The 20,400-nt window shown below is 35.3% G+C and overlaps 1 protein-coding gene across 5 annotated transcripts in view; it reads left to right on the top strand.

Annotated features, from left to right (window-relative positions):
* The window catches only part of SLC16A7 (solute carrier family 16 member 7), a 91,726-nt gene extending 72,639 nt beyond the window's left edge, over window positions 1–19,087 (top strand). For all 5 annotated transcript variants that reach the window (XM_054056656.1, XM_054056639.1, XM_054056664.1 and 2 more), the window contains exons 3-5: window positions 7,311–7,454; window positions 9,136–9,948; window positions 12,510–19,087. In XM_054056656.1, coding sequence (XP_053912631.1) covers window positions 7,311–7,454; window positions 9,136–9,948; window positions 12,510–12,781 — 1,229 coding nt within the window. In that variant the 3' untranslated portion in view covers window positions 12,782–19,087. The remainder of the gene's footprint in view (window positions 1–7,310; window positions 7,455–9,135; window positions 9,949–12,509) is intronic.
* The last annotated feature ends 1,313 nt before the right edge of the window (window positions 19,088–20,400 follow it).

Raw genomic sequence — 20,400 nt, 5'->3', positions numbered from 1 at the left:
CACAAAAATACTTGCATGACATTTGAATTTTCAAATTAATCAATACTTTTTTGGATTTCTTTCTGTCTGTCCTCTCTTAATGCCTGTGCAAGAGTACTAGAAGTATTTAGTGAAAGGTTTTTGAACTAGAGATAAGACTGTCACAAAACGCTCAGTATATTGACTTAGTCCTGCTGGAGAAAAGCAGCATATTTTTCAAAGCATTTTCCAACTCAAGAAACAGGTTGTAAGCATGATCAGAATCAGTTTTGAGCTGCTTTTTCCTCTGGATGCCAGAGATGACACTCCAATATCAGTACTTGTTTAAAAAGAAAGGGAAAAAAGAGAAAGGAAGAAAAAGTAAAAAAGAGAAAAAGGACAAATGAAAAGGAGAAAGAAAGACAAAATAGAAAAAAGAAGAAGAAATAAAAAAAATCTCAGTGGTATTAGCAAGTAGTTTATCCTAATATTAATTTTTGGAGCTATTAGGGCTTTTCCAAAAAGCTTGTAGGAAAGAGAAATAAAAAAATAAAGCTGAACTGGAAATATAGCTGCATTGACTCTGCAGAGCAGATGGCTGAAAATATACTTGTTTTTAAATCACTTGACTTGACAGGATGCAATCTACAATATTGCATTACTGCAACTTGAAATATTGTTATTGCACTTATTTTCAACTCCTTTCAGTAATTCACTTTATTTAAAAAAATGTCGTATTTTTCAGATTGAGTCATTTCAGGTTTCTTTGGATCAATGACACTACAAACACTGTATGACTTTGTCAATGTATGTTTTAAAACTTAACTTTATATCAAGAAGGTTCATCTCTACTTCCATAATAAAAATAATATGACTAGCAAAATAATAAGTATGAACACAATGACTATACGTGAAACAAATTACACATGTGAATTATCTTTAATTACATCACCGTATTATAGCAATGAGAAGTAAAACCAGGACAAATAAATTAAATACTAAACACTGGATTATACATAATTTAAAGAAAATTGAATTCCTACAGTGAATATAAATATACAATAGACCCAAAGATGACCTCATTATGGACATTAAAGACAACTATGACAACAAACAAATCATGGAATCATAGAATCATAGAATCACTAGGTTGGAAAGGGCCCATTGGATCATTGAATCCAACCATTCCTAACAATCCCTAAACCATGCCCCTCAGCACCTCATCCACCCATCCCTTAAACACCTCCAGGGATGGTGACTCCACCACCTCCCTGGGCAGCCTCTGCCAGTGCCCAGTGAAAAATTTTTTCCTTATGTCCAGCCTCAACTTTCCCTGGCAGAGCTTGAGGCCATTCCCCCTTGTCCTGTCCCCTGCCACTTGGGAGAAGAGGCCAGCTCCCTCCTCTCCACAACCTCCTTTCAGGCAGTTGTGGAGAGCAATAAGGTCTCCTCTCAGCCTCCTCCTCTCCAGGCTAAACAACACCAGTTCCCTCAGGTTCCTCATAAGACTTGTTCTCCAGCCCCTTCACCAGCTTCATTGCTCTTCTCTGGACACGCTCCAGAGCCTCAACATCCTTCTTGGAGCAAGGGGCCCAGAACTGAACACAGTACTCAAGGTGCAGTCTCACCAGTGCCAAGTACAGAGGGAGAATAACTTCCCTGGACCTGCTGGTCACACCGTTTCTGATACAAGCCAAGATGCCATTGGCCTTCTTGGCCCCCTGGGCACACTACTGGCTCATGTTCAACCAACACCCCCAGGTCCTTCTCTAGGCAGCTTTCTAGCCACTCTTCCCCTGGTCTGTAGCACTGCATAGGGTTGTTATGCCCCAAGTGCAGGACCCAGCATTTGGTCCTGTTAAACCTCATGCCATTGGTCTCAGCCCAGTGGTCCAGCCTGTTCAGATCCCTTTGCAGAGCCTCCCTACCCTCCAGCAGATCCACGCTTCCACCCAGCTTAATGTCATCCACAAACTTGCTAAAGGTGCATTCTAACTAGTTGTTGTACGTTTAAGCTGCAGAAAACCTCACAGAAAGTGGCGTCTGTTCATGGGAGAGCCGTGTAAAGTAAATATATTTTTTTTTTCATTTTTGTAAGAAAAAAAATTGATGTGAAAGACAAAACACAGCAGGAATTCTAGTGTCCTCAATTCTCTTCTTCTTTTAAATTAATGGAGTGTACCTAATACATTTAGATTTCTAAATGTTATTCTACCTGAAAGCTGAGCAAGATATAAATTTTATGCCAAATAAATCTTCCTTTATTCTACTTCATGGCCTTAAAACTGATCTGCCTGTACTATTACCTCAAGGTATTTTCAAATGGAAATATTGTCATCTGGTTTTAGACATACTAGATATAAAATTGTTATGTTGTATCCAGAATCAGATCATTTTTTGAAGTGTATGTTTTCTCAGGGCTGAAAAAGTGAGTAAATGGATAAATGTGTGTATATGTGTGTGTGTATAACTCTGAGAATGTAGCTATATGAGAAAGAACTTTAAATTTACAGTTCATAGTTTGAGCCTGCTATTCATTTCTACAAAAATAGCAGCAGTACATTTATTTAAATAAAAACCTTAGTGTTTATTTTTAAACCATATTAGCACAATAAGCATCTTTTAAGAGAAAAAAAGTGATTATTTTTTCAAACATCTGCTTCTTAGTTCTAGTTATTATTCACTTGTGTAATCTTTTTTGTTGCTTTTCATTTACATAAGTATGGCTTAGCAGAAGAAGGAATATTTGAATGGTGATTGAAAAGTTAAACTTGGAAGTGAGAGGTAAATATGGATTATTGCTACCTTTGTTATTATAAGAAATAATCTCATTTTTAAGCAATATATTTCTACTGAGAGGTCCTGGTATTCACTGGAGACCAGCAAAAGCAGCTTTGCCCTCACATTTTGCACAATATGGATGTGCAAGTGAATGTTCTGCTGAGCCATCAAAGCTGGACATAGGTGTCACATTATTATAAGCTTCATATAAAACATCATAAATAGCTCCCACATGCATGATCCAGTCTTTGCTCACATAGCTGAAATTACTTTTACCATCTCTCCCTTGGCAAATAATGAAGAATGTGAAAAGCTGCTATTTTCCTTTGTTGTCTTCCAAATAATTTGTATCCTGCCGCACAGCCCTTCTTGAAACTGTTGTTTAGTGGCACTGGTTATGGTTGCTGCCTTATTCCTTCTCATAGTCTGGTCATTTGCTTCAAATAGAAAGGAATAAACCAAACATACAGCCAGGAGATTGTTAGCATATTATGATAATGGCCTTAAATTTGGTTTAGGTAATGTATAGTCTTTGGTGGATGATGCTTTGTAGGTGCTAAGGGACAGATCAGAGTAAATATTCTTGTGGGCTTCCTGGCTTAACATCTGCTATAATAGTTACTTCAGGCTTTGGGAATATAGACTCAGAAATACAGCAGTCCTTTAGTGCATTAACGTGCATTAATATATAGCATCGTTTTGGCAGTGTTACAGTACTTAAACAGCTTAATCTTCCTTCTGCTAAAAAGAACAAATATGCAAGGAATATACACACATGCTGGTATGTGAGCATTGCTTAAATAATTGTAGAAGCTGTTAGATGTTAAATGAAATTTGTGTATGGCTATCAAATGTATCATGGCAGGCAAACAGCTGGGATTTATATAGATTCATATATGTTAAGGTATGAATATGCATCGTTTTATGAGACTCCAAAATGAGGTATACACAGATGTCACAGGAAAATGTTTAAACTACTTATTAGATTGGAAGGATTCCGAGATAACTAAAGAAGTAAGCTTAAATTAACTTTATAGTTTATAGAACAATTAATATTTCCCACATGAACTAGTTTTAAATCAAAATACAGGAAAATAACAAAAAAACTCCCAAATTAAATGAAACTGTAATGGTAAATATATACCATTAAATTCAGGAAAACATCTCAAAGGGAATAATTTTTTTAAAGGAATTTTAAATTCATAATACATTCCAAATTTAGGTAATTTGAAATTACAGAGCTCACATCCATCAGACAGCTTTGTCTTTCCTCTAACGTCTTCATCTGCTCTCTACCTAAATTAATATTTCCATATTTGACTTCTACCCAACAGATCTTGTAGGTGCAGCTAGCATTGCATGCTTTGATCTGTAATTTACTATCCTGGCCTAAATGCCACAGTTAAGATCCAAAGAGGTCCAGTTTTCTTGTTTCTAATGAGGAACTGTTTGTAGAATGATCTCTCTCAAGGACTATACTACAAAACTGAGAGTTTCTGGACACCCCCCTAAAAACCCAACCAACCAAACACTAAAACCAAACCTTTTCATCACATTCATAAACAAACAAGAACCTAGTTCATTTTCCTGTTCTATAGGAGAAGGAGGGATGGATTGATAGAACAATATTAGAGAATATGATTATTCTAGTAAATACTCTTATGGGGTGAATATTACAGCAGAGGTCGTCTTTTTCCTTGATTATAATTGGAAAACTTTGTCAGTGCTGTGCAGTGCTGTCTTTTTACTTATGGTTTTATTTAAAGTGCTAACGTATAGCAATAGTGCACAACAATCTTTTTTAATTACATTCCTCTCTTTCCAACACTTGATAGTCTGCTATGTGTGGTTTTACTTGATCTGGTCTCACACCTATTTTTCTGTCTCTCCATGCAGTCTTTGTTTAATGAGAAAAGAAACAGACTGTTAAGAGGGCTATCGACATCATAACTGAAGTATTTATGTAAGGGTAGAATTCAAGGTGCTGCCTGAAGTTACTAAATCTGTAAATAATATAGTCAAATATTTACCTGCTATGATGCCTCTTTCCTACATCTTTTTCTAAGGATCAGGTGAGGAACATTTTAGGTAAGACTACAGCAAGGTAATATTTGTAACAGCAGTAAATTCAGGGGGAGGTCAGAATGTTAACATTCTGTTAACTACATAAAATTTTCATTTACAATGTTGTGAATACTTCCTTCTTATCACAAGAAAAAGAAACTGAAAATAAATTTAAAAATCATTATTTTGACATGTTTGGAGTGAAATACTGTTACTGCTTTCAGCAATCATAACAATTAAAACTTTTTTTTGAGAAAATTGTGTTTAATTTATTTTGAAAAACTATAAATATTAATTGATATAGGACTGAAACTTTCTACTTTGAGTTAAACAAAGAATTCAAGTTAAAAAGGGTCACTTTGACCCAGAGGAAATGTTTGTATTGTTCACGTATTTCAAAAGGACTTACTTTCTAAATCAAACATGAGCCAAACTTCTACTCCAAACATAACTCTATAAATAAAAAGACCACTGTGATTACAGTTATGCATCTTCATAGCTGTGATAGCACAAGTTTATTAAGACAGGAGAAGTAAGCATGATATATTTGGAAGGATTTGGAGCATAATTTGTCCGTCCTTCATGTTTCACTACTTTTTCCATATGACCTCAAAGGAGAAACTCCACCTTGTCACTGTTCTGCTCAGTGGTTGCCCCCAAATGGAAATAAAGAAGCATTAAGTATCTCATAATAAAAGCTGTCAGTGAAATGTTTTAGTGCTTCATATGTGATTTAGAGTTTTTTAAATAAATCTCCGGGCTACGCTGTATTTGATGAGCCACTCCATGCTGTGGATTTTCGAGTCTGTTGGTTTCAATATATGATTATACTTAAACTGCAGTTCAGCGAGCAGCAGAGCTTGGTCTCCTATGTTTATGTGTCTATAAGATCAATCCTAATACCTTCAGTCTGAGCATCCTTTACCTTCCAAGTAAAACATCTTCATCCGCTGTCTTGAACAGTAGAGCTGCCTGGGCAAGAAAGGTTACTTTTACTGGTGGAAAGCTGAGTGTGTTGGACAGTGTCTGTGCTGCCTGAACAGGGACCACCTTCTTTCAACAGATACCACCTAAGATTCCTTGTGACCCAAGCAATTCAATGAATATACAAACCATAAGATCTAAACATCACTCAAATCTTTGCTTTTCAATCAAGTTAATTTAAAACTGATCTCTGAATCCACGAGCTGCTGCAAAAGATGGACATGCTCTGGGCAACATTATTGTAAAAAGCTTATTTCCGTAAGGAAGTAAGCTAAATATTGATTGTCTGGCATATGCTTAAGGTTTTTGTTGTTGATAAGCAAGTAGTAACTAAAATTTACAGTACATCCATAACATTTTAATGCATTTAAGGTAATTCAAACAATGGAGTCTAAAATAACACTGTAGCAATGAAAATATACTTTTAAGTTTGGTTAGATTTGGCTTTTTTAAATCATGGACTTTCTGGCATTTATTCCTTTAGATATTTATAAAGAGACTTAAAACTATTACTAGTACAGTGAATGATGTGCAGTGAAATCAGATGCAGAGCTTGGCATTCTATTTTATGCCAGGTGTCTGCTTTATCTTCAGTTTGAAATTTATTGCTTTTTATTATAGTTTTTTTTTAATTTTGAATTGGATAAGATTAGTTATTGCAAAAGCAAGACTATTCGTAATGGTTTAGGCCAAATATAGTGCAATCAGATGGTATGCAGGTTTACCTAAAGAGCTTTGACAACCTCTTAATCTTGATATGTAGCACACCATCTATTCTAGTCATGGTCGTTTAAAAACCATATAATGCATGTCATGCTAAATTGCACACTAGCTATTTGTTTAGTATGGATGTAATTACACCATAAACTGAACTGCAGTTGAAACTGAAAAATGGACCTGTAGTGATATTTTCAAAGTTTATAGGTCTTTATGCTAAACCACATCTTAGATTTTCTCAGACAACCTATAGACATCTTACTTCCCATTAACACTCCTTTCTGGAAGAGGTAAGGGAAAATGAGCCTCGGGGCCAGAGTTCTATATTCTGATTTGACAATTTTTTTTAAGTCTGTGTGTAGTTTTAAGTAGGGGTGAAGGACACGTTACGATATTAAAATCAGTTATCAATTTGCTTGCTTGGATTTTCCTCCTGCTCTGTGGAGTTTTGATATCTGTCTCATACTTGAAATTCTTCAGTCCTTGCACTTTCAGAACTTCCATTGACCGATCTCAGTATTGATTGCTTGTGAACTGTAACAATCCTTCTTGCTGGTCCGATGTCTTTAATCTTTTGATCCATCTCCATGACTAATCAATATTTATATTGTCATGGAGGCAATATATCCTCATCCAGGCTCATGTGTCTGCAAACTTGCAGAGTGTGTTTTTAAGACAAATCGGTACAGAAATGGCTAGACATTTTCTGTGATGGGAGAATAAGGCATTCCAACATATCCTAAACACAAAGACATGTATGATGGAGTTACCTCTTTCCTGTTAGTTTATTTTCTTTCTACCAACAGGTCCCATAAGCAGCATTCTGGTGAATAAGTATGGCAGCCGGCCTGTGATGATAGCAGGAGGCATCCTGTGTTCATTTGGTATGATTGCTTCCTCTTTCTGCAACAGTGTCCTGGAGCTCTATATATGTATTGGTGTCGTAGGAGGTAAGAGTCCTATTTAAAGGGAATTGTTACGTTATGTTACGTTATGTTACATTACGTTACGTTACGTTACGTGACATCACATCACATCACATCACATCATATCATATCATATCATATCATATCATATCATATCTCACATCACATCATATTATCATAGGTTATCATATTTCTAATACTGTTCTACCAATGATCCTTACTGATTAAGAACCGACTGTGCAAGGCATTGTACAAGTGCAAACCAAGAAGGTAGCAAGCTCAGTTAATTTCAGGTACCTGAACTATCTAATCCTTTAAATTAGCTGGTATGATGTTAAATTATTTCTTAGGACATTTCAGGAACAACTGATGATTTTATTCGATAAATGCTGTATGTATGTACTGTTCCACACTGCACTGTAATTATGGTATAAAAATTGATTGGTTCATGACAGCACTTATTACAGTCATTTGTGTAGCATTTCATGTTCATTCTTCTGGCTTTCAATCATGTTGCACTTCGAAGGAGGTGGCAGAGGTTACCAGAATTCTAGTAAAAATGTGAAAGCTAGTACCAGCTTTCTGTAGGTGTGTACATACATATACTCACAGAGATATGAAAACTTTCAGTTCAATAGGTTTCTGTTTAAAATTCCCCAGGGCCAATTCCCCAATGAAATTATTCCTATATCATCAAAGGTCTGGATATTGCCTAAGACAATGAACTAAAGTGATCATAAAGGCAGTAAATCAAATAACGTCCTTGGCAAAAGTTGTGAGTTTTTTTTAAACTGCCTCTTCTAGATAAGGAAGGCAATTGAGCTGAAATATTGATAGGTAGCAAATGAATGAGATAATACTTGTTCCTACATTTAAGTTCATTTTTATGTTGGGACTAACGGAGTTGTTCTATTTTTGGTGATTATTTCTTGATGCTCTAATTTTTTATATTCTAAACCTGGGCCTCACTGAAAGAGTGAAGTCAAGGTCCAGGAGTAAACTAATCAGAGACGAAAACTTCTCTCCTGTGGCACTCATAAGAAACATAGGTACTTAAACCTTCTTGCCCAGACGTCTCAATACAGAGAGAGGGCCTAGAGGTTCAGTTTATACTGTCGGATGATGTGTATGGGTGGTCTATTCCCATGCATGTCTCCATAACTCTTTCACCTTTAGTAGTGACTTCCATACCTTAAGGAAGTGGAGCTGAATGCTCCAAAATAATCAGCCATTTTAAACTCCACTTTTGTACACAAGTTTGATTTTAAATAAGGTTGGAAATAAGTAATGCATCTAAACACATCTTGTGTTCATTGTAACTGAGGTGACTTTTAATAACTTTTGTGAAATGAGCCAAGAGAGAATTGCATTATAGCTTAGTAAATACGAAACTGGTGAGTCAAGATGATGATACCATCATTCCTCTGTGATTCCCCCATCTCTGTCATTGCTGAAACACAACAAGGAGTTCTGGCTTTTATTGCAGTGCTACAGGGGAAATGGCAGAATGCCACCATGACAGTCTTGGCTTGAACACACATGGACAGCAATGAAGCTGTATTTTGTTTTCTGAAGCTAGCTGGTTTCTGTCTCCATTGGGGATCACTGGATTAAGATACCGGTCATTTTAAAAATAGCCTAAAAGAGCTCTGATATGGTTTTTAGTGCATGATCTTCAATAATGTTGTCTTTTATGTTTGTTTAGGTCTGGGGTTAGCGTTCAACCTACAGCCTGCCTTGACCATGATTGGGAAGTATTTCTATAAGAAGCGTCCCATTGCTAATGGATTGGCCATGGCTGGAAGTCCAGTTTTTCTGAGCACTTTGGCACCTCTCAATCAATTCCTTTTTAATGCATTTGGCTGGAAAGGAAGCTTTCTCATTCTGGGAGGACTTCTTTTGAACTGCTGTGTGGCTGGGTCACTTATGAGACCTGTTGGACCGAGAACAGTCCCTCCTGTGAAAAAAGATGTTGAAAAAGGCACAGGAGATTCTGCCTTGCACAAAAACAACAAGAAGTCTTTTTGGCAAACTATAAATAAATATCTAGATCTGTCCCTCTTCAAACACAGGGGGTTTCTGATCTATTTGTCAGGAAATGTCATTATGTTTATCGGTTTCTTCGCTCCAATAGTATTCTTGGCTCCTTATGCCAAGCACAAGGGAATTGATGAATATTCTGCTGCTTTTTTGCTATCTATCTTAGCCTTTGTAGACATGTTTGCTAGGCCTTCAATGGGACTTGTAGCAAACTCCAAGTTTATCCGGCCAAAAATTCAGTACTTTTTTAGTTTTGCTGTCTTCTACAACGGCGTCTGTCATATTTTATGCCCTCTGGCAACAAATTACACAGGCCTGGTGATATATGCTGTATTTTTTGGGTTTGCATTTGGAATGGTTAGCAGTGTTCTTTTTGAGACATTGATGGACCTCGTTGGGGCTGCCAGGTTTTCTAGTGCGGTTGGACTTGTCACCATTGTGGAATGTTGCCCTGTGCTCATAGGCCCTCCTCTAGGAGGTAAGAATCTCTTTTATTCCATTTTTTTTTTTCAGACATTACAGCATAATTTTGCCATTTAGTATTGAATTAATATAAACATTATTCTTAATGTTATATGATGTGTGATGTGTGACTAGGACTGTAATGTAACATCAGTGAACTGCATCAATTATCTTTGCACTTTATAGCTGCAGATGCACATGAGAATCTAAAGGCGTACATTGTGTGCATGTGAGCATATCTCTACTGGCCCATAAATCCACGTGATAAATCTAGGTTTTCCTGATAGCATGGAGTGTTAACTTTGCAGCCTTGATTTACATGTATTCAGCTCCACTTTGCTCTTTCCTAATAGAGTTCATGTTTTCTTGAATTTGTTGGATCCGGTGGTCGGTTTTTGTGAAGATCTCTCAGTGACTTAAAGTTCATGTAACCTAAGTGCATCTGAAGGAACATCCGTGTAAATTTTAAATATCAACTTCAGTTTGCCTAAACAGAGAGGAATGGCATTTCTAGAGAGAAAAAGTCAGTAGGGAGGTGCCAGAGAGGACAGGGACATGGTCAGCAGCCTTGGCAGGGCTCATTCCTGGTGGGATTCCAGAGCAGTGCTGTGGAGCGTTGCACCCTGGCGTGATTTCACACTGCAGCCTCACTCTCAGCCAGCACTTTAGCCTGTTTCTATAGCAAAGAAGTATGTGTAAAGTAATTTAGAGTGTGAATCATTCTGCATTGACTAAAAGATGTTAATGTTGCCAGCTTCTGTCTTTTGAGTGTAAGGGTAGTTTAAAGGTATATAGCTGTGACTATATTTGTCACTCTGGGGCTTCTAGCACTAAAAATGATGAAGAATCCTATTTCTGATTGCTAGCTTTTTAGTTACTATTTAGCGATGCTTTTACTAAGTTTTATAATCTTAAGGTTTCTGATGATATAATAGAAAAAACTCTGAAATGTTATTAAAAAGTATCCATTATATATGCGTGTGTTGCAGTGTAAGCCCAACAGTGTAAAAATATAAAGACACCAAGATTAGCAGCCTTGTGAACATACAATATACCAACATAAATGGAGCCATAAAAGTCAGCAAGATTATATGTGCCAAAAACCATCTATAATGCTACTTGAATGAAAACGGCATTGTTGAGTGAAATTTTAAATATGCCCAAACAATTCCACTCACTGCAGTACAATAATATTTGTACAAGTAAATATTTAATACTCCACATGATATTCCATATTTTCCTCATCTTTTAACACACAAACTCATTTTGGTAGTGGTAGGACAAAATATATTCTCACAGAGACTCTTCCTATGCCACCTAGTGGGGGGACTGAGCCTATGACTGCTGCAGTCCAGCCTTTTCAGTTGGGTTCTGAAATCGATATTAACTTTAAAGATATTAAATCTAATATTTATGGAGCAATAGCACATGCAACTGTTTATATTTCAGTATATTATCTTTGAAGGAGTTTTGAAAAGCAGGTATTTGAGCTATAAATATGAATAATTGATTTATCTCATTAAATAGAGACAACAAGGGAGATGAACACACTGAAAAGCTAAATTCCAGCTTTGACTAGTTCATACCCTTTAAAATTTTATGCTGAAGAAATGTGAATGCAGAATTTTATTTTTAATCATCAGTTGTAGGGGAGTGGTCATCCAATAAAAATAGTAAATTGTACTATTTACACTAATAGGTGAATTATGCACTAGTAGTGCTGTTTGAGATTTTCCTAATACTATGCTTGTGAAATAAAGAAAAGACTAAAATAATATGATGGCTTGTGAATGTGTATCAGGTGAATAGGGTGGAATTATGGCTTCAACCCAGTAAAAGCATCTAAATACATACTAAATTGAAGCATGCAGGTTATCCTGTGAATTTCAATAGCAATGTAGCAGCTTTCAGAGCTAAATTCTTGAGTACTACAAATGTTGATTTGGGAGTTGGGAAAATTTAGGAAGAATGGCTTATAAAGTGGAAGAGCAGTTATATTTTACTTTCCTTGTCACAACCAAATTAATCTCAGAGGTGTGGATGTAATTTTTAGGTACAGGCTGCAGTTGAGCATGATAGCTGAAGGCACAAGCCTTTCTATCTCTCTCATCAGTAAAAGCAAAGTAAAAATTAAAAGCATGCAGCTGATGCACGGTGACAGCAGCCTAAAAAGGTGCATACGTCTTCATCCTATTGTCTGTATGCAGCCTCCGTGAGCGTCAGTCACTCCAAAACAATAGGAAATAAAATTAGGAGATGAATAAAATAATAGGGCAATAAAAGAATGAAAATGAAAGAACTAAAAAACTGTCTGTCATTATTCATTAAGCTTTACTTACTTAGTTCTTCAATATTTTATCATCAGTGATTCCAATGACAATTGCTAGCTTGACTAATACGGGTTTTGTTAGAGTTCCACTGTATATGTTAAACGATTTGAACATTTTCAAAATGCTTTTCTGCTCCAACTTCAAAACCAGGCAATATATAGATATTTCTCCATTAGAAATTTCTGGAATGTATTAGGTATTCTATTCTTAAGAATTTTTTTTCTCTCTTCTTGTCTTTGTATTCCAGGTTGGTTAGTGGACGTTACTGGTGAATATCAGTACATGTATTTTGTCTGCGGAGTGATTGTGGTTGTGTCCAGTATCTGGTTGTTCATTGGCAATGCCATTAACTACAGACTTCTGGCAAAAGAAAAGAAGCTAGAGGATGAGAAGCAGAAAGCACAAAAGAACACTGACTTGAAGGAGGCAGAGCCATTAACAAACAATGAGAATGAAGATGCTGCCAACAGAGATGATAAAGCTCTTGAAGATCCTTCAGAAAGAGAAACCAATATTTAATCTGCAATATAGCTCAGAAGGCAACATTTATGACTTTCATTAGAAAAATGTCTCCAGGGGACAGTCCAGGTTTTGTGGTAATAATGATCAGTCACAATATTAGATGGGAACAGATTTTTTTGCCCCACGGCAAGACTCTAAGTTAAATTACTATCTACAGTTTATTTATTTCAGTGATAAAAAATTGAGATTACAGAGGTAGCGACTCTGTACAAATGAAGCCATCAAACTATGACTCTGGATAATTAGGAGTCAGGTAAAGCAGACAATAAAGCCTTCCAATGATATATAGTTTAGTTTCAAAAGTATACCTAGTACAAAAGTATCTCTTACTCAGGAAGATACTTTGTGTTCATCTTTAGAGTATTGTTAAAGTCTGCTGAAATAATCTGCCCAAACTGTACTTACTACTAATACTAAAAGCAACATAAGCTCAAAGATTTATTTCAAAAGAGACAGAGCACCTGAGTGAAGCACATTGAAACTTTTTTGTATGCTCACTAGATCAAAAAGATGCATTATGTCTGTATAAACAATTATACTACGAATGTAAAAATTAAGGCTGGAAGATAACAGTTGGTGGGCACCATCTCTAAAATGTAATGAACAGATGAATTGAAATATATTCCAGAAATTGTTTCCTCCTGTGATAGCTGACTGCATTGTGTTTCAACATATACATTTGAACACAAAGTACATTCAGACCTCACTGACTCAAACTAAACTAAAATCTGCCTGTTCATGAAAGGATTTAAAACCAAGATTTAGAACGCTAAGTAGAGTGGCAATTAGTTTGTTCATCTTTGTGTTCCTTTTGGGCTGAAGGCACTGGGTTGGACTGTGAAGCCTTGTAAAGGGTCTGAATTCTGAATCCACCGATGTTAAGAGGATATTTGCCCTTGGCTTTTGTAGCCTGAATCAGTTCCACATAAAGACTTCAAAGTAGATGCTTGGGTTTATTGGCAAGTCATTGGTTGTTTGGTGGTCCTCTGAGAGGAGAGTTAAGGTCTAACTTTAGGTCTTTGCAGACCGATAACTCCATACCAGTTCTCACCTCCCTGTCCCATGTACTTAGTGAAAAGCTACTTCATTTTCATAATTCCAGTTCAACCAAAAATGCTGCAAGGCACGTTGACAGTGCCGGTCTGAAAGCTTTGTATTGACATATTATTTTTCTGCAGGATATTTGGCCTTGTGTCTACAGTTTCACACAGACACTCATATAGATTAAAATGTACACAATTGTTCCTCTTCCTTTGGGCGAAAGAAATCGTAAGACTACAATTTTACTTTACAATTTACTATTCAGCATTGCACTTGAAAGCTAAAAGTGCAAGCTTCTGAAGTTATTAAGTATTTCTGTTCTATTTGTAGGTGAGAAAAGGTGCTATTTGTTTTGGAGAGATGCATTTGAATGCCTCAGAAGTTGTGAAAATTAAGGGTCTGATTCATAAAACATTTATGTACTGTTCATGCAGGATATACATACGTTCAATTCAGGGAAAAGAATATAATTCATTTTAGCTCTCTTTTAAATCTTAAAGTTGCAAATATATCGGACAGACAGCTAGTTGTGTTAAGCACATTTTTAAGTGCCAGTATTAAAAAAAAAGATAAAATCTAGCAGGTACATGAATGCTTTCAAGAAAGCCATGCCTTAACAGTAGTGTATAATGTTATTATTTTCATTATTTTAAAAATTTTGGTAGTGCTTGCTTCTGTTTTGCTGGATTATCATCTTATATGCCATGACCTTCCACAGTAATGCTGATTTTTTTCATTATGTCAGCAGAGTTTTGGGGGAAAATCATAATGAATCTACTGACAGCATGTTGCAGAAATTAATACCTACTTTTTGCCTAATTGTATGCAGGAAAAACAGACACTTAAAAGTCCTGTAGTTTTATAGGCACATCAGCAACAAAATATGTGCATTTCAGAGTTTTGGGAGAAATAATGGGTTTCATGCTCAGATCTGAGCAGTCAACTCTGTAAAGGAGAATTGCTTAGTCCCAGTAAAATTAGTTACTGTCTCAGCCTCCAACTTCAGAGAAGAAATAAATACAGAGCACCTCCTTCAGAACCATAGCCCTGCCAGAACCCCATTAGGTAAAACAGTTTCTCTGTTTTTGGCTATACAAACATACAGGGTGAATTCCAGGATCTGTGAAAGCCCGATGTGCTCCGATCCAGAAAGTGATGAGGAGTTTCACACACATAAAGCTTTCATAGAGTCAGGAATTTCAGTTATAAATACTGGATTTTAAAAGATGAACTGAAATTTTAGCTAAAGAGGAGTCATCGGGAACATCTGCTCTTGACAGCAAGTGGTAGAAAGGCAGAGATTATTTGAAAAGAGATGAATTATAGAGTCTGAATCAAAACGACTGAGGCAAAATTCTAGGTGCTTATTATCTCTTTGCAAAAACCAGCATGATTAAGAATATAGAGTAGAAGACAAGTGCCAAGGTTTGACTTAAATCTGTCAAAAGTTGCTGTTGAGTAAATAAAAGACTCAGGAAAGATACAAAAAGGCTCCCAGGAAACATGAAGGCAACTTAGATGTTGTATGCTGGATCACAGAATGCAATACAACATGGCATTGGAAACAAGGGAAAAACAAGTTTCCTTGAGCCATAGACACACCTGACCACCAGTAACAAAAACTATATTAATATCGCAGACAAAATAAAAATTTATATAAATACAACCCTCTGCAGACCTACTATTCTTTCCTCTTTTGTCAATTATATTAAAAAAAAATAGAAAATGCTGCTTAACCACCACTCACCGATGTGTAATTTTTAATCCCATGGGGTTGCCAGCAGGCAGCCGGAGCACTATAAAATATGAACTGATTCAAGTGAAACATTTCCTTAGACTTCTTTCATTACTTTTCTTGATAATACTAGCAACAAAATAAAAAAAATCAGGATACCCTTGATATTTCTGAGTATTAAGGAAGTCAAAATCCAGAGATGAATGAAGAAAATTTAAACCATATCTATGCAAAAACTGCCTGGAATTAAAAAAACTGTGTCTTCCAAATAACAGGTCCTAAAGGGGGAATTGTCTTGTTTATGTAGCTCTTATTCCTAAAAGTAATAATAAATTGCCTTGAATCAATTCTACACTGAGCAGCAAAGTGGCAAAATGAGTATAACTTGCTTTCAAATCCCTGAATGTCACTCTTCCTTGCAATGAGCTGTAATTTGTACTGCAAATAATTTCATCATTATATTTCTTCTTCCAGGAGAAGACCTGGGTGTATGAGTATACTATCTCCTTACATCTCCCTGGCTTCTCCTAATTACCTCGTCCCTAGTCTGTACCACAGCAGGGTTAGAACTAAGAGGTAGCCCTGGTCTACAGTCAAGAAATATGCCCTTAAACTTCATCACATACTAGATGCATCTGTTATGCACTATGGAGTCTGAAGTCTCTGGCAGTTAGTAGTAGCAAATACTTAATTTCTCTTAATCTCATATATACTCTCGTATACTTCATCTTCTTTCTCTGCCAGAATATCACTGTGCCTAATTATCATCTTGCTCTTATTTCATCAATCAAGAAAAATACCAAAATGTAAAAATTAGTAGGAAAGGTGATAACATCGGTAATATTTTTCCTATTTAACATCAAAGTTAAATTTCAAGCAGTTTTAGGGCTTTTTGTCATCATCTTGCTAATAGTTGGAAGGTTCTTCTGTATTTCCAACTCCAGAGAAGGAATTCTAACCAATAATTATCAGTACTTTTCAGGAACAAATCAAAAGTTCACCTCTCCCACTTCTTATCATTGAGCTGTGATTGCATACATTGTCAGTTCTATATTTCCAATAAGTCAGAAAAAGCAACGTTTTATATGAAATCCTGTAGCACAGGTAGTCAGACTGCAATCTTTTTATTTTAGGAGTGTGATTTGTTAACTGTTTTGACAGAGTTAGGGAAGGTCTTATTTTATCTTCAAATAGTTCTTTTTTAATGATGCTGTCCTTATGAGAGGAAGTTCAACTTTTACTTACTGCTGAAGTGAATGGTTGCAATTTCACTGACATCATGATTCAAAATTCACATGAATTGTAATGTTTTTGTTTACATATCAGCATCCCATGTGCTTAAAAAAAAAACATTTGGCAGTGTGTACATAGTTATTCCTTCCGGACTACTCTTGTTGCTCTAGAAGGTTCCCCACTTCCACCCTGCCACCCTGTTCTCCATTTTGATGGAACACAAAGAGTTTGGCATTGGCAGGTAGTGACTTTTCTTAAATGCTCTCATGTCATTCTTTTTTCTCAAATGCCTAACCAACATTTTTAGTTGTTAATTTCAGTTCTGAATGGTTGTGAATATTAGTGGGGAGATGTTATTCAGATACATAATAAGCAGCAGGTACTACATGTAGCCAGATTTAGGGCCATCAGAATTCCACTAAACAAAGCCGGTGACCACTTCTATAGACAAACATGCTTTAACTGATGCTGACTATTTTTGCCTATAACAAAACTGAATCTAGGCAATTTTTGTTAGTTTCTCTATAAATTACTATTTTTCTACTCATAGAGAGGAATATAAAGGGAACTTTTAAACAATTATTTTCTGAGGTGACATCAGTTTTAACAAGGCTCTGTGGATTTTTTGGGGGGTGGGTGCTTTTCTGATATTTGTGCATATATATGTAGAAACTGCATGTGTTATCACCTTTTTGATCACAATTTGGATAAGCATTGCGATGTAATTTCAACATAATTTACATGTTGTTGTTCTGCAGTTCAAATCTTTCTCATCATCTACCTCTCAACTGAAGTTTGGAGACTTTCATGACCTTAGAAGAATACAGTTAACAAAAAGTATCATGATAAAACCTGTACTGACTATTAGAAAGTCTCCCAAATATTTTGAATCTACCTACAGTTCTTAAGACAATGCATATTTATGACCAAATTCTTCTTTCAATTGGCATAGTTTTATTAAATATAAAGATTTAACTCATACTGGTGTAACTTTTACGTCACTGAATTGGCATAAAAACTCAATGTATCATTTAGATATCCAGACTCTAATGCCCTTTCTGTGAGATGCTGGCCCTCCTCTTTTTTTTTGTTTGTTTTCTTTCCAAGTTAGTGGAAGTAGATTAATGGAAATATATCATAGTTAATATATGTGATTTAAAAAAAAAAATACTGCTGAAGATTTTGTGTTTTGCATCCCTGGAAAAAAAAAATCTTTAGTTTAGAAATAATATATAATTTTAGCTTGCTTTGCATTTTTGTGGGGCATTTGAGGCAGATAGTCGCAAAATGTTGGAAATAATGATTGTTCTTCATATGCTCTTTACAAAACCAGAGATGATTGTTTATTCAAAGATATTTTTTTTAGTCTGCAAACCATTCTGCCTTCTAGGACCTAGTACAAAGTCCACTGAAGCCAACATAAAAAACCCCTTTCAAAGTCAAAGAGCTTTATCAAACATTGGAGGTGATTTGGCTTCAGTGGAGGCTCCAGCCTTATTTTCTCCATATCAAGTCTCAGGAGCATCAAATGTAACACAGCAAATGCAGGATTTGTTGCAGCTGGCAAATTTAGCTATGACTGTATAATATTCCTAATGAATCAGTCCCTAAATTAACGCACAATATGTATTGTTTTAATAGCCTATGTAAATAAAAAAGTCAAACACAAACTCTGAATGTAAATTATAATATGTAGAGGATATATTGAAATAAATATCTGAACAAATCTGTTTAACCTCAAAGGAAATCATCTGTTTCCTTTCAAGCCTTCCTTCAGCAGTTTATAATCTTCATTTTTGTTCTTTCCAGGGAAAATGGTTTGTCTTTTGGGAATGTATATTTATATTTATATATAAGGGAATATACATGCATATATGTTTGTATATATATGTATTCCCCTATATATCAAACTCTAATTTATATATATTATATATATTTATGTATATATAAAATATATATAATGTCTTAGAGTAAGTTGCATACTGTGCCTGATAAATGAAGCATATTTGTAAGCAGATAAATTACTTCAGCAAATGACAGAAAAGATTAAAAAATTTCTACAAGAGTATATTTTATTATTTTTCAGTTTCTACTGGTTTTATTTATATTAAAAATTCATTCAGAAAAGAACAATATTACATAACACTGGTATTTCAATCATTACTCAGATCAAAATGGCCTAAGATTGCTGAGAATTTTCATTGTTGTTAGACTGTAAAACCTACATTGTTGGTGGAGGTGTTGGTGCATTGTTTTTGCTGTGGAAGTGTTAACTAGATGATCTCTGAACAGACTGCAATATGTAGATTGGGTTTTCATCTAGTGTAGTATGTATATTCGACAAGATCATGAGTGGTATTGAGGGACATGATATTCTTGCAAAAAAATGTGGAGAATGAGGATGCTCAAGACCCTGTAAACAGTATTCCTGTTAAATTATTATGGGAACTCTTTATATTATGGAAACTCTCTATATTATGGAAACTCTGAACTCTAAACTGAGAACTTTTCATACCTTTTCCAAGTCCTGGGGTTTTTATTTTGTCTGCAAATAGGCAAGCCAGTGAAAAGTCAACATTTGTCTCTGACTCTTTAAAAGTTTTACCTTAAAGTTATTGAGGGATTTTTTTCATAGTGGTACATAAAGCACTTACATGAATACCCTTCCTGAAGTGTGTCGTAGGTGCATTTTCCACTTATCGTCTCCTTGGAAATTTCACCATATCTGCAGTCTACCAACAGAAATTGGTATTGCTATGCAATAATTGAATGTGCAGTAGCCATTGTTGCCGACTAACAATATTTTTCTTCCTTTTTGTATTTTGCAATACTGTACTGTTTTTACTTGAATATATTGGCTAGATGGTTTTTTTTTTGACAATCATTTATTAGCTAGAGGTGCTATTCATGTTCCAAAGAAATCTAGGTGAATGATAACATTCTCTTTCCAGATGCCAAATTGTTTTTTTTGACCTAACAAAAATTATTTCTTTATAATGTGTACTAATCCTGTAAAACACTTATGCACTGCATTACATTGTATTTAAATGCATATTTGCTCATTAACTTCTATTCCAGGCTTTTACTAGTATCTAATATGTCAAGTTTGTCCATATATATTTATGGAAAATTACAATGAAAAAGGTGTATGATAAACAACTGGTCGAAAAGGAAAAATGAAAATAAAATTTCCCTGTAAAGTTTCTGAAAAGATGTAAATGCTGCTTTATTTAGACTCTTTAATAGTAACTTATTTAAACTTTTAAAGTAGGCAAATATTCATAGATATATTCATTGATTTGTTATTCAAATGTAGCTAAGATCTCAAAATGACTTCTCCTTGCATACAGAAACAGACCTGGAAGATTTGCTGTGTAGGACAGATATTACCAACAAGAGAATGTGCTACCAACCCCTTGCTATTCCTTAGTTCCACCTTAATTATGATTTAATCTCATACATTACTGAGATATCTTCTCAAAATCCAAGATTTTTCCCTGTCACTCTGATTGGGATGTTTTTCTGTGTTTCGTATGCAATATCATTCATTTATCACTAAGACTCATTTATCCATATGGTTTGAAATAGTAGATTAGTTAATTTTATT

This window comes from Cuculus canorus, chromosome 1 (genome assembly GCF_017976375.1).
Source record: "Cuculus canorus isolate bCucCan1 chromosome 1, bCucCan1.pri, whole genome shotgun sequence".
Lineage (NCBI taxonomy): Eukaryota > Metazoa > Chordata > Aves > Cuculiformes > Cuculidae > Cuculus > Cuculus canorus.
This window is presented reverse-complemented; position numbering and strand designations above follow the sequence as displayed.